This window comes from Chinchilla lanigera, unplaced genomic scaffold, assembly GCF_000276665.1.
Source record: "Chinchilla lanigera isolate Chin_1 unplaced genomic scaffold, ChiLan1.0 scaffold00055, whole genome shotgun sequence".
Taxonomy (NCBI): Eukaryota; Metazoa; Chordata; class Mammalia; order Rodentia; family Chinchillidae; genus Chinchilla; species Chinchilla lanigera.
In genome coordinates this window covers 8177298-8191747 of record NW_004955456.1, presented here as the reverse complement: position 1 = coordinate 8191747, position 14450 = coordinate 8177298, and the positions used below count along the sequence as shown (strand labels likewise).

General features: G+C 46.4%; 2 protein-coding genes across 3 annotated transcripts in view; one reads left to right on the top strand and one right to left on the bottom strand.

The window, feature by feature from the left end:
- LOC106149881 (collagen alpha-1(I) chain-like) overlaps positions 1–768 on the top strand; it is a gene marked incomplete in the record, with an annotated part of 2035 nt that extends 1267 nt beyond the window's left edge. The window contains 1 exon segment of the mRNA XM_013520545.1: positions 1–768.
- Positions 1–14450, bottom strand: part of Gbas (glioblastoma amplified sequence) — a gene marked incomplete at its 5' end in the record, with an annotated part of 19406 nt that overhangs the window by 3829 nt on the left and 1127 nt on the right. For both annotated transcript variants that reach the window (XM_013520543.1, XM_013520544.1), the window contains 5 exon segments: positions 1035–1129; positions 9087–9118; positions 9854–9994; positions 11338–11408; positions 11716–11810. In XM_013520543.1, coding sequence (XP_013375997.1) covers positions 1035–1129; positions 9087–9118; positions 9854–9994; positions 11338–11408; positions 11716–11810 — 434 coding nt within the window.

Sequence of the window (14450 nt, the reverse complement as noted above, 5' to 3'; positions counted from 1 at the left end):
CGGCAGATCCGGCTCTCCTCCCCTGGGAGCCCACACACCCGCGTCGGGGCGCACCAGCCCCGCGGCCGGCACGGGCGCCGACGGGAGCTGCGCTTTAACTGCCATGTTTGCAACTTTTTATAAACGCGCCCGGAACGCGCTGGTGGAATTTCACCAAGCTATCTCCAAGGCCGAGTCTCTGCTCTGGCAAGAGAAGCACCGACAGCCAGCAGTGCGACCGCCCCGCAGGAAAGGGCCTGGGCACTCCGAGGAGGGCGAGGAGGGCGGCACTCACTGGGGCTGCGGGCGGGCTTCCGTCTGAAGCAGCCCCCCAAGGTACAAGAAGAGGTGCCCGACGCACGTGCGGGACAGCGCACGCGTGGGAGCTGCCGGGGGCACACAGTAGGCCCCCTGGGAGGGAGCTCTGCGTCTCTATCCTCCTCCTCCTCCTGCGGCTGCTTGATTCCCCTCTTACCCCCTTTACCGCTGAGCTCTCCAGTTTTATTTTTTCGGAGACTGGGTCTTGCTAGATAGTTCAGGCGGGCCTCAGACTTGAAGTGATCCTCCTGCCTCAGCCTCCTGCTGCTGGGATTACAGGTGTGCACCACCATGCTTGTCTTCTTCATTTTTAGATACCACAACACTTACACCCATCTGTGATGTTTGGATTTGCTAAAGTGTGTAAGGTTACACACTGCAGATTTGCTCCAGTGCTACAATTTTTTAAAATTAATTAATTTTTTGGTCTTTTTGAGACAGGGTCTCACTATGCAGTTTAGGCTGGCCTTGAGCTTGTAACGATCCTCCTGCCTCAGCCTCTGGAGTGTGGGGATTACAGGCGTGCGCCACCACTCCTGGCTCAGAGCTATAATTTAGTTAGCAATGAACCCTTAAATCCTAGTAACTTGCTGGGTGAGGTGGCACATGCCTGGAATCCAAGCACTCTGGGAGGCTGAAGCAGGACAATGTCAAGTTTGACCCCAGCCTGGCAACTCAGTTAGATTCTGTCTAGAGAGGAAAAAATTAAAATTAAATGATGGCAAAAATATGCATACCCCACAGATGATGCACCATATACAGCTGCCCGATCTGAGAGAAGAATCCTCCCACTGCTTCATTATTGTCTTGTCGAAAACGAATTGCACGGGCCCTGGAAGAGAGACAACATACGCTGGACAGATGGTCAGGGAGATCAGTAGACTGCGTTCTCCGGGCGCAGGGCCAGACTTCAGAATGAAGACTCTTTTTGCTTTTGAGAGATGGTCTCACTATATAGTTCAGATTGGCCTCTAACTCACAGCGATCCTCCTGCCTCAGCCTTCCCATGTGCTGGGATCACAGGTGTGCACCCCCACACCCGGCTACTGCCTGTTATTTTTTCTTTCTTTCTTAACAAAGTATTTGGAAAAGGAGACCCAGAAGGTACTCCCTACACATGCAGACCAAAGTGCACATGTGCATTCTATGGATACAAAAAACTGTGGCTAAATTGGTTAAAAATGGGTGTTTAACACTTTGTAAGATTTCTCTCTGCCGAAAGGTATTGGCTTTTTAATGTAAATACCTTCTTTCATACGTGCACTGGACATTTTATTTTTACTTTTAGTAATATAACTTGGACTCTTAAAAATGTATTTTTGCAAAAACCATTTTTGCCAATCACAGCTGAACAGAAGGGAAACAGCGCCAGCTGAAGTAGGGAAGCCCGCAGGAGAAGCAGGCCGGGGTCTGTCAGGAGCCCCACACTCTGGGGCATCCGGGAAATCTGTAGCAAAACTGCTGGAGGTTCGTCATATCCGGGTCCTGGCCCTGACAGCACCTGGGGAGGCGGTCACTGCCATGGTCATAGGTACGTGAATGGATGGTGGGCTGCCCGTATCCACAGTGGGGACGGCCCCCCTAGCCACCCTTTCTGCAGGGAATGAAGGGACTGCCCTGTAGCACCGCAGTGGCAGCTGCAGAGCCAGGAGAACCTGATGCGAGGGACGAGGCCAGTGTCCTGAAGGCCACTCAGTAACCCCCACCCTAGTCCACCGAGCTCAACGCCATACCTGAGACCCGGCCCGGCTCCTGGCCCCCTTCAGGTGGAGGGGGGATGCCTGCTGTGGTCCCGTGGGTTACCCAGAAACAGTATTAAACACTTCAGGTTTTACATTTGGAATTGAGTAATCAGCATCTTCACAAAAATTACAAATCTGATTGATAAATTACTGAAATTAAGCAAATCAATTTCACATGCATTCTAACTGTGCTCAGAGAACTTTATCATTGGTAGTGATAAATGTTCTGGATTATTCATTTCATTCTGAATTTTTCTAATTCAGTCACGGAAGCAAAGAAAACATACTTGCGTGGCGTGGGAGAAATCAGAGGCATGGCCTGCAAGGAGTCATCGTCCTACACAGTTACCTACGTGCCAAAACACACACTGTGTGCCGACCCGGCTCTACAAAAACAGCTGAGCAACCTCAGTGCGCCCTGTGGGTTCCCGGGTGAGTACATTTTATTTGGTAATATGGAAAAATGGAAGCAGTGGATGATCCACCCTGTGAACATCTAGACAGTCATGTCCAGAGACGAAAGCACAAAAACATACACAAAAGTCCAACAAGCTGCGTCTGTAAGAGCGGAATATAATCAAATCTGCATTTCCCAGTTTTCAAATCAACAGAAATGGGTACGTGTTACAGACATCCCTCACTTAATGACTACTTGGACGGCATGACCTGTTATCGGGTGCAGTTCTGTTCATCTTGTTGGTACAGCCTCAGTGTCTTTTCTTTGTACACAACACCTGTGTACACAGTACTGTAATTTTTGCTGATTATACCCTGGAGCACTGTGGTTTTATGCTGTTGGACATTACAGTACTGCATGTAAGAGAAAGCAAAATCATCAAGTCGCAGTTTCCTTTGTTCTGAATATTGTACATACTATCTGCAGTTTCTTCGCTTAGTGACCGATTCATTTAGCAGCCTAGTGGCGGGAAAGTAACTCTGTCGTTAAATGAGGAACTTCGGTACTGGGCTTTTGAGGATCCAAGAAGAAAAGAGTCACTAGAAATAAAGATCACAGAACCATTTGTTTGAACTGGAGAGAGAGCTTAGAAATGACTAAATGCAAAGCAAGATTATTTTATAATCCAAAAAGAACAGATGTAAGCTGAAAGTAAGTCAAAGTCATAGGTTCTCATTTCAAGAAAGGAAGGAAGGATCAGAGCAGTCAGGTGATTTCCACCCAAAGCTTTGCTTCGCAGCAGCCAGACCCTCCTTTGGTGGGAAAATGATGCCGAAAAAAGTTGAAGTAGCCGGGCTTGGTAGCGCACGCCTGTAATCCCAGCACTTGGGAGGCTGAGGCAAGAGGATCGTTGCGAGTTCAAGACAGCCTGTGCTACGAAGTGAGCTCATGGCCGGCCTGCATTTTTGTTAGTGTGGTAATGGTGCTTGCTGTGTTTTTCCATTAAGTCCAACCTGGTACCCACAGGCAGGGAATGCTCATATTGTTAAATGGTCCCCCCAGAAGGCCATCTAGAGACCCAATGCAATCCCATGAAAACACCAACGACATTCTCCACAGAACTAGAGAAAAAAATCCTAACATCAGAGGAACAGAATAGTGGACCCAGAAATAAAACCATGCAACTACTGCCATCCCATTCTTGCTTTTATTTCCTGAACTACTGGAATCCTATTCAAAAAAGACACTGCCAGTGCCAAAATCTTGAAGTGTTTTCCCTATGGTTTTCTGTAGTGATTTCAGGGTTTCATCAGGTCTTCTATTAAGATCTTGACCCAATCAATGTGAGTTGATTACTGTATAAGGTGAATAAAAAAATCTAGCCAGGAGTGCTCATGTACTCCTATAATCCTAGCACTTGGTAGGCTGAGGCAGGAGGACTGCTCTGGGTTCAAGGTCTGACCTACAAAGTGAGATCCTGTCTCAAAAAATCAACCAAGAAAAAGCTTTGCACAGTAGGAAACCATTAACAGAGTAAGAACGGCCCACAGAATGGGAAAAAAGTCTCTGCCAGCAATTTACCTGACAGAAGACTAACACCCAGAATATATAGAGAACTAAAAACAAAAACACCAAAAGAACAAGTAATGCTATCAATACATGGGCAGAGGACTTCCACAGTCACTTCTCCATAAAGTACCAATGGCCAGTAGGTGTATGAGAAAAACGCTCAACATCTTTATCAGGGAAATTCAAAACTGCATCTAATTTCATCTTGCTAGTCAGAACAGCTATTTAAAAACTAAGCAATCACCACCAAGAAATCCCCCAGATACTGGCAAGGAGAAAAAGGCAGCCTTCACACACTGTGCGTGGAATATAAATTAGAATAGCTTGTGGAAATCAGTATGGAGGTGCCTCAAAAAGCTAAAAATAGAAACACCACACGACCCTCCCACGCTGCTCCGTGTGCCCGAAGGATGAAGTCAGCGCACACACGCCTTGACACTCGTGTACTGCAGCACTGCCCACAAGAGCCGAGCTACCAGCCGAGAGGTGCACCTACAGATGAGCGCGTAGACACGGATACACAGCGGAGTACTACTCAGCCACGAGGAACACAGAAATCACGGCATCCGTAGGGAACCGGGCTGGAGCTCGTGCACAGTGAAATACAAATGTCGCACGTTCTCCTAATATGTGGCATCAAAAAGAGGCCAAGAAAGCAGAGGGGAGACGCTTATTAGGCAAGAGGAAGGGAAGACGGAGAGGAAAGGGTGTAGGGGCAGGTAATACGGAGCATGAATAGGACCAAAATACTTCACAACGAAACGCCCCCAAAAGTGGAAATGGGCAGGAGGGTGCGATGATGGGACAGATGATAAAAATGTTTATGTGCATATAAAAAAAGTAAATTATTTTCTCTAGTTGGTAGAATCTACCTAAAGGTAAATTCTCTTTTCCTCACTTCAATTATTAAAAAATCCTCTACTCTTAATTTCTAAAGTAGTTTTTATTAGGAGGTAGGGCCCCTAACACTGGAGTCAGATCTTACCAACTGCCTTCTGAACACGCTCTAAGATGATTTTAATTTTTAACATTATAAAGTAATGTTCTAATCCCTTATTTTAAAACATTAATACTTCGTGTTTTGCTGTATTTTGCTTGGTTCTTCTCATAAAGATATAAACACTGCAGACTGGGAAGCATCTTTTCTGTTCATCCTCAACTCCACCCGCCTCCCTCCTCCCCCAGGGCTGCCGCTGCTGCGGTCCTCCCGTCCGTGTTTACATTTCCACTCTCCGCAGTATCCACCAGCAGTAGTACTCTTGCTGTATCTTTAAAGACTCCCATAGCTGGGCGTGGTGGTGCAGGCCTATAACCCCAGCACTCTGAAAGCCTGAGGCAGGAGAATTCCAAGCTCCAGCCCAGCTGGTAAGTTAGTTAATTTAGCAAGGTCCTGCCTCAAAATAAAATAGAAAAAACAACTTATGAGGTAGCTCTGTGAGTAGGCCCTGGGTGCAACCCCCTGTACTGCACAAAAAGAAAGAAAATTTACGTAGAAGGTATCACATTTATAAATTCTTTTGTAGCTCTTTCTCCTTAACATGGTGTTCTCATGATTTATCCATGCTATCAGTTATAGATTTGCTTTATTTTTTTGTTTTTTTGAGACAGGGTTTCGCTATGCAGTGTAGGCTGGCCTTGAGCTCATTTTGTAGCCCAGGCTTGCCTCGAACTTGCTACGATCCTCCTGCCTCAGCCTCCTGAGTGCTGGGATTACAGGCATGCGCCACCATGCTCGGCTAGATCTGCTTTAAACCATTTTCTACAACCCCACAGATGAATATACTACAATCTATTTCTCTTTTTTTTTGTCTTTTTTTTGAGACAGGGTTTCGCTATGCAGTGTAGGCTGGCCTTGAGCTCATTTTGTAGCCCAGGCTTGCCTCGAACTTGCTACGATCCTCCTGCCTCAGCCTCCTGAGTGCTGGGATTACAGGAGTGCGCCACCACACCAGGCTATAATCCATTTCTTTAAGGCGTTTAGGTTTACAACCTGAGCAATTACAACTGATGTAGTTCTCACGCAATCATTAGTTTCTGTCACCTCTTTATTCCTTGGCACTTACTGACCACCTCGGAAGTGTCAGGCCACAAAGACAGCGGGAGACCTGCACAGGGACCTCTGCGGTGTAACCACACAGACTGTGTGCCTGCTGCGAGAGCATGTGAACTCCTCTTCCAGCCTTGATTATATTACATGAACTGATTTCTTCATCGAGAATTAACCTTGGATTTGTGGTTTAAACTCTTTAAGTGAGGCATGTCGTTAGCAGCTTTCTTGGATTGTAGTTTACAAACCATGGAATCCCTTTAAGTACACAATTGCGGTGTTTAGAAAATGTATGGACTTGCGCAACGATCGCCACCTGACTGTGCCCGAGGGTCCCTCGGACCATCCGCAGTCACCCCCGATTCCATGCTCTGCCCTGGGAACCCGCTATCTACGTCTGCGTACACCTGCTTTTTCTGGACACTTCATAAACACAGCATCAGGTAACACGATCCGCTCTGCCTTATGTATTTTATGTAGTGTGCTTGTCAAGTTCACCCACGCCACTGCAGGCTGCAGGCCATTCACTTCTCGCTGAGCTGCGTCCCACTGTTCAGACAGAGCCGTTTGTTCATCTGCGCACCGGCATTTGGGCTGTTCCCGTTCTGGGCCATTATGAAACATGCAGCTGTGAACGTGTGCGTGTGCGTGTGTGTGTGTTTTCATTTCTTGAGTGTGTTCCCGGAAACAGAACTGCTGGGTCATATCCGAAGAACTGCTGGATGGTTTTCCCCAGTGGCTCTCATCTTACGTTCCCATCAGCAATACCTGAAGGCTACTGTGGCCACACATGTTCTCTTAGTGACAGCCACCCTGTGGCTGTGAAGGAATTCTCACTGTAGTTTTCCCTAATGGCTACAGATATTGAACATTTTTTTCATGTATTTAGTAGGTATTCGTGTATGTTCTCTGGTGAAATGTCTATTCAAATCCTGTGCGTGCGTGCGTGCTTGCCTATGTATGTATGTATGTATTTATTCATTCATTCATTCATTTATTTAATTATGTATGTATTTGCACCAGGCAGGCGGTTGTGCCACTGAGCTACAAACCCCAGCCTTTTTTTTGAGACAGGGTGTCACTATGTAGTGCAGGCTGTCCTTGAACTCATTATGTAGCCCAAGGTGACCTTGAACTCAAAGGGATCCTTCTGCCTCAGCCTCCCAAGTGCTGGGATCCCAGGTGTGCACCATCACACCTGGCTTCCTTTGCCTTTTTAAAAAACATGTCTTAGTGGGATGTAGCTCATCTTGTGTGAAGTCTCAGTTTAATCCTCAGCACTTCCCTCCCAAAGTTTTAAAATTTATTTTAAAAAATTTTATTTACTTTTTATTATGGTAAAAAAGCTACCCTCAAATTTCTCATCTTAATCAATTGTAAGTGTACTGTTCAGCAGGTCGAGGGTATCCCCCTGGTACAGAACAGATACCCAGGACTTCGTCACTTTGCAAAACTGCAGCTCTACTCCCACCACAACGCCCCAGCCCCTGGCAACCACGCCGCATTTCTGTCTCCACGATTCTGACCCCTCTGGTCACAGCTCCAGGAGTGGAACCACACAGTATTGCCCTGTGACTGGCTTATTTCACTTTACATAATGCCCCCAAGGCTCAGCCATTATGTCCCGTGACAGGACTGGCTTTCTCCTAACAGGCCTCCTCTTTTATCCGGACGCGTAGCTGTCCCGAACCACTCGCCGGCGATGGTCACCCGGACTGCTTCCAGCTCTTGACTCCTGGGAGTAACTGTGATGAACACGGGCGTGCAAATGCCGGTGAGCGCCTACACTAAATTCGTGTGCCATCTACCCCGCAGTGGCCCTCCTAGATCTTCAACACCATTCTACTTTAATTCTTTTGAGGAGCCTCCAGATTGACTTTCATAATGGCTGTAACATTTCACATTTCAAGCTCAGCGAAAAGGGTTCTAATTTCTCTACATCCTTGCTGATACTTTTTCTTACAGTTTGTATTTATCTTAATTTTTAAAATGATATCCTTGTTGTTTGTTTGTTTTTGAGACAGTCTCTGTGGCGCAGGCTGGATCTGAACTCATTATATAGCCCATGCGGGCCCTGAACTCACAGCGATCCTCCTGCCTCAGCCTCCTGAGTGCTGGGACTACAGGGGTGTGCTACCAAACTCAGCTACAATGATGTCCCTTAAAGTACATGTTTTTAAATCTTGATGACTTCTAATTTAGCAATTCTTTTTCTTTTGCGGATTGTTTTTGTATTATATCTAATACCTCTTTGCCTAACTCAAAGTCACAAAGATTTCCCTCTAAAAGTTGCATAATTTAATTGTTATATTTAAGTACTATGATACCGCCCCCCCCTTTTTTAGTTAATTTCCTCACTGAATTACCTTGGCACATCTGTCAAAAAACAAATGCTTATAAATATAATGGCTTATTTCTGGTCGTTTAATTCTATTCCATTTGTCTGTATGTCCATCTTTACGCCAGGACTATCTCTCTCTTTTTTTGTGTGTGTGTCTTTTTGAGACAGGGTTTCGTTATGCAGTTCAGGCTGACCTTGAACTCACTATGTAGAATGGACTGGCCTCGAACCCGTGGATCCACCTGCCTCAGCCTCTCGAGTGCTGGGATTACAGGCGTGCCACAACCAGCTGGAAAATTTTCATATAAAAACATTACACAAGGTGGCAGTCTAAGCTGGGCAGGGGGTTGTGTGCCTCAGCCACAGGTATCCAGGAGCCGGAAGCATCACACTTGGGCTGGGAGCCTGAGAACAACACAGGTGCCACAGCAAGACACCCCAGCCCAGTGTCAAGTCACAGCCTTATTATCCTCAGAGACTTTTAAAATTAAAATTAACACTGTGCTTTAAAATAATCTGTTAAGACTTACAAACTCAACATCAGTTGGGGGCTGGGGATTTAGCTCAGCTTAGCTCAGCTTAGCTCAGCGGCACAGCGCTTGTCTGGCAAGCACAAGGTCGTGAGTTGGATTCCTGGTACTGGAAAAAAACAAAACAAAACAAAACACACACAAACATCAATAGTATACTCACCAATAATTGCCCCATTCAATCATGGTTCCTGGCTGAAAAGAGATTTAGATTTGTTAGTTTGTCTGTGATGAAATAAAGAAACAGGAATAAAATGATGATTATATGCTTGTTTTCCTAGCTCATAATGGGAGTCACACTTTATGGTTTCATACAAGAAGACAACGTACACATAATGGCAGGAGTTTTTAATCCATTTACGGTTATCAAAGCCATAGCAGGCCAGGGTGGTCACTCATGCCTGTAATCTGGGAGGTGGAGACTCCGGGAGGTGGAGGCAGGAAGATTACAAGTTTGAGCTCAGCAAGGACGGTCTGACTTAGAGATGTGGACATGTGACTTAGAGATCCTGTCTCAAAGAAAATAAAAGGGCCGAGGATGTACCGCAATGCAAAGGTCTGGGGTCAATCCTCCCCACACGCCCCCAAAATCCCAAACCAAATTTAGGTTTATCCTTCGGATACACCGAGGCCATCACTTCATCTTTTGCCATTACAAAAGTGGTTACTGGGCTCTACTGAGCACGTGACTTTTCTTGCCTCAGCTTCCCAAGTGCTAGGATTACAGGCATGTGCCGCCACACCCAGCTGAGCACGTGACTTTTAATGATGCTGTTGTTCAACTGTCCTAATATTTACTAGTTGTTCTGGTTGCACTGTACTAGGTCCTATAACCTTTGCCTACTCCTACACTTGAGGTCTTTCTTGTCGAGACAGTGCCTGCGCTTTGTCACAGAACGAGGGGACAGGTCCCTCGCATTCAGCACTTACTCGGAGCTGGTAAGTCCTGAGTTCATAGATATTAGGTCCTGAGCGGGGGACAGGCTCATTCCAGAAACTGAACTCGAGCAGCAGCTGATTCTTCCTGGAGAGGAGCATGTTGCTTCTTGCCTTACGGAAATCTGCAAATTCCTTTCCATGAAAAAAAAAATGGGCTTATGAAATCTTCTAGTACTTACATAAATGTCCTTTAGTAACAGTTATGTTGCCATGGAATGAGATTATAGAGTAATTAGCATGACCCGCCTGGCCAGCAGACAATCCTAGTTTCTAGCTGCTGAAGCGGGGTAGTGACTTACACCTCCTTTTCACTCTCTGTCCAGGTTGGCTGGTTTGTTTATCTTGGTTTTCTGAGACAAGGTCTCACTGTAATTCAGGCTGCACTTGAACTGTGTAGCCCAGGCGGGCAGCAAACTCAGAGCAGTCCTCCTGCTTTGGCCTCCTGAGTGCTCGGATTATAGGCGAGCACCACCACACCCGGCTACTGTCCAGGTTTAGACAACAAATTGCATTGTTACCCTAAATATTTAAGTAAGGTAACCACAATTAGTTCTCTCCATTTTTGGATTTCCCTAGCATGTACATGGAGGGAACATGATGACTACAAACAGCAAGTAACTCGGAAGGTGTTTACGCTGGTCTGGGAACCTACACAAAAAGACTTCCTTTTGTAACGCTGTCTGGCTGTCACAATTCCCTCTGCTATCTGGGAATGGCAGCATGCACCTTAGTCCCAGCACTCTGGGAGGCTGAGGCAGGGGGATTACAAGTTCAAGTCCAGCTTGGGCAATTTAGCAAGACTCTGTCTCAAAAATAAACAAATAAATAAAAGGAGGTAGCGCTGGGGAGATACCTCAGTGTGAAGGTCCTGGGTGCAATCGCCAGTATGGCAAGAAATAAACTACCAACATGCACCTGTTACGGAAAGTGGGCTAGGTAGGAGAGCAGTCAGTCCGAGATAAAGAACAAGTGTGTGGGGCCGGTGATGTAGCTCCGTGGCACAGTGCCTGCTTGGCAAGGGCAAGCCCTGAGTTTGATTCCCGGTACCAAAAAAAAAAAAGAACAAGTGTGTGGCTGACAGTTCCTAAAGTAGAATGGACAGCATCAGGCCATTCAGGCTGACTGTGTCTATCCGGCTGATTTTCCAGTTTCAAAGTACAGCTGACTTTTCCAACAGAAGGCTGGGGATATAGCTCAGCTGCACAAGTGCCTGCCTGGTAAGCACAAGGTCCTGAGTTCGCTCCCTGGTACCCGAAACAAACAAAAAGAGTAGGTGGACACCAAGAACTGCTATTTTAGTCGTATTACAATGGTTACTTTATGTTTAAATAGAAATGAGCATCCAAATGATAATATTTCTATGACAAAAACTGAAGAGTTCATTAATAGGGATTAATGGCAGAAAAGTCACTTAACTCTGGGTCAGGATCTCCTGTATCTATGCTAAGTACGGCACCGTTTTTCAACATCATTACCTGATTTCTTCTGAGTTTATTCATGACCTCCATGAGGGCTGGATAGCCTCCCTCGTACCTCCAGAGGTGCACTGAAACGCATTTGAAAAGACAGTACACGTTTAGAGACTCCTGACACTCTCACCTTCAGGTAGGACGCTAACAGAGTATACAGCTGCCATGTGCCACGTACGGGCTTACATTGTAAAGGTCACACAGCGGATTCAAACACAGAAAATAATTAAAAAGTAGGCTTTGGAATGAATTATTATTTTAACCATACCATGGCTGAGATATGGACAGCTCTGATTATAAAAACAAACATTAATTAGAAAATCATTTAGGTAATTACAAAAATGCCTAAGGAAGAAGCATTTGCTCCAAAGACCTGCTTCCTACCAGCTTGATCCTGCTCGCCGTACCACGTGTTCCAAGTCCCCACCAAGGCACAGGGGTAGTGCTTATCCTCGTGGATCTTGGGCAACACCTCCTGACTTAAAGAGAAGAAACAGCAGCACTAATTAAACAACCAGTGGAACTTACGAGCGGACAGCACCTAAGCAGTGGTACCAGGAACAGAACGCCCACTCTGTGGCAGCGCACCTTGGAGCACATTTATGATCAAAGGACGGGCAGAACTACGCTTTGCGCTGAACTCCACTGTAATCTAACACTTCACTTATCAGCAACTCTGGCTCAAACCTCAACCATCTAGAAGAGCTGTTAGCAACTCAAATATAAAATGATGGAAAAAAGAGCCAAAGGTCCCAAGATTGCAGGAGCTGTGGGTCTATGATTTCCATTTCAGGAGAAAAAAACTGAAAAAAGCTTTTAAAAAAGGAAGAAGAAGAATTACTTAGGAATGTGATGTTTACAAAGCTAAGCTCTGCTGATTCTAAAGATAAAAAGCATGAGACACGGGAGCAGCAGAAAAGAGCATGAAGTAGAAGAGAGAAGAAAATAGCATGGAAGACGGAAGCAGCCAGCAGACGGGCAGCAGGCTGAGGTGACAGGAACAGCGGGCAAGGAGGCCGGAAGGAGGGCGGAGACAGGCCCGAACAGCGGAGTGTGGACGCACCCCACCCGCAAGCGCCCCCGGGGCGTCAAGGGGCTCGGGTAGCGGGGAAGACCAGTGAAGACACACATCAAGGAAAAGTTAGCTTCTACGCAATTCGACCGGCCGAGCGATTCCAGAGAACTGCGCAGTCCTCGAACACACACCCGCGTCATTCCCCTCAGCCGCAGGGGAGCAGGGGCACCGCGCCTGCCGGGCCGGCGCATTATCGGGACAGAGGGCGGCGCCAGCGCTCAGCTCCGGGCACGCTGACTTATGGTCTAGAGACTGCCGCGCAGGGGCAGGGAAGAGGCATGATGCTTTATTTATATCAGGAGGAAACCTCAGACCTGTATAATTTTTGAAAAGAAAAACTGCATCTATTCAACAATGGATTGCAAAACAGTTACGAAGGTCGGAGAAGAACCTGCTCAAATGATTTGCAGGGGCTGGGGATTTAGCTCAGCAGCACAGCGCCTGCTTGGCAAGCGCAAGGTCGTGAGTTCGATTCCTGGTACCGGAAGAAAAAAAAAAAAAAAACACCAAAAAAAAAAAAATCAAATGATTCGCAGACAATGCATCCTGCCAGGCTGGTGACCACCACTAGATGCTGGGGTACCATGATGGGGTACATACGAAGACGTGACAGAGCCACGCTCCGAACAGCCTCGGTCTGACTGAAAACCCAGACCTTTTATAACCACGTTTTCTTTTGAAGGGGGGTGTTTAACTTTTTAAAACTAAGATCCAATATTAAAGGCATCCCCCACCTCGCGTACCCCAGGACTGTTCAGAAATAACGGGGACTGGTGAGAATCAGGGTGGGGAATGTGGGTTATGTTAGGAAGACCAAAATGGGTTTCTTTTTGGCCACATGACAGGAGCAGGAAGTAAACAGCTCTGAATCAGAGCAAACGCAGAAGGCACTGGTACAAGTGGCCTCCTGGGGCCCGCAAAGGCATAGGGAGCCTGACAGCTGGGCCCCAGTTTGTCAGCAAGACCAAAGTCATGCGTCGAGCTGGGGTCAATCCCAGCCAATCCTCTTCGCTGGGGGCCCCACACCTGCTCCTTCCAGCCCTGGCCTTACCTGAAAGGAGGTTGTAAGGAAGGCCGTACTTGTACCCAGAACTCGATGGGCTGGGCAGAATCTCATTATAGGGGTCCCTAAAAACCAAGAGGAGTTCAGTCTTTATGTTCTGGAAACAGCTGCTAAAAGTTTCAGAGAAAAGAGAAAACCTAATGGGGAGCAAGTCAACCCGACAGGCCTTTGGGTAATGGGCTCCAGGATGGGGCGGGGTCACAGGGAGGAGCGCAAGGCAAGGAGCCAGAAGGAGGGGAGGCTGGGGCTGGGGTTCACTGGCGGGAGAGGGAGACGGAGAAATAAGCAAAGAGAATCCAAATACTGTGCATGTCAGACGAAGACGGGCCAACCCGTAGCGACCAGCTCTTCATATTCTCATGAAGAGCCAAGGAAAAGGGTTAAGTAGCACATACAGACAGGGAGGTGGACAGGACAAGGTGAATCTGTGTTGGCTTTAGAGTGAGGGAAGAGTATCCAAATACAAATACGAATAGATACCCAGAAATCTGAGCCGGCAGAGGAAATGATAAAAACAAGACAAGAGAAATAAACCAGGGAAGCACTAGCATAGAGACAACTTTCATTCCCCCAGAAAAGACTAAGCAATAAATATTTACTTTGTTTTAGAATTTTCTTCAATTTTTTTTTTTTTTTTTTTTGAGACAGGGTCTTGTTAAGTAGCCCAGACCCTGAAGTCACTCTGTAGCCGAGGCTGGCCTTGCATTTGAAGTGATCCTCCTGCCTCAGCCTCCCAAGTGCTGGGATTATAGGCATGTGCCACCATATCTTGTTTTAGGTCATTTTTAAATAAAGTAAAATATGCCAAGATGAGCAAGAAATTCTAGTCAAATGTTACATTTGACAAAAACACCCCCAACAAGGAAGCACTAAAACAACAAAATGTTTTTAGCTCATGGAATTTTGCTGACTCTATAGACAGAATCATTTACTTGCTCATGAAAATACAGTAAAGATTAAAAAATAATTTCATTATATTTG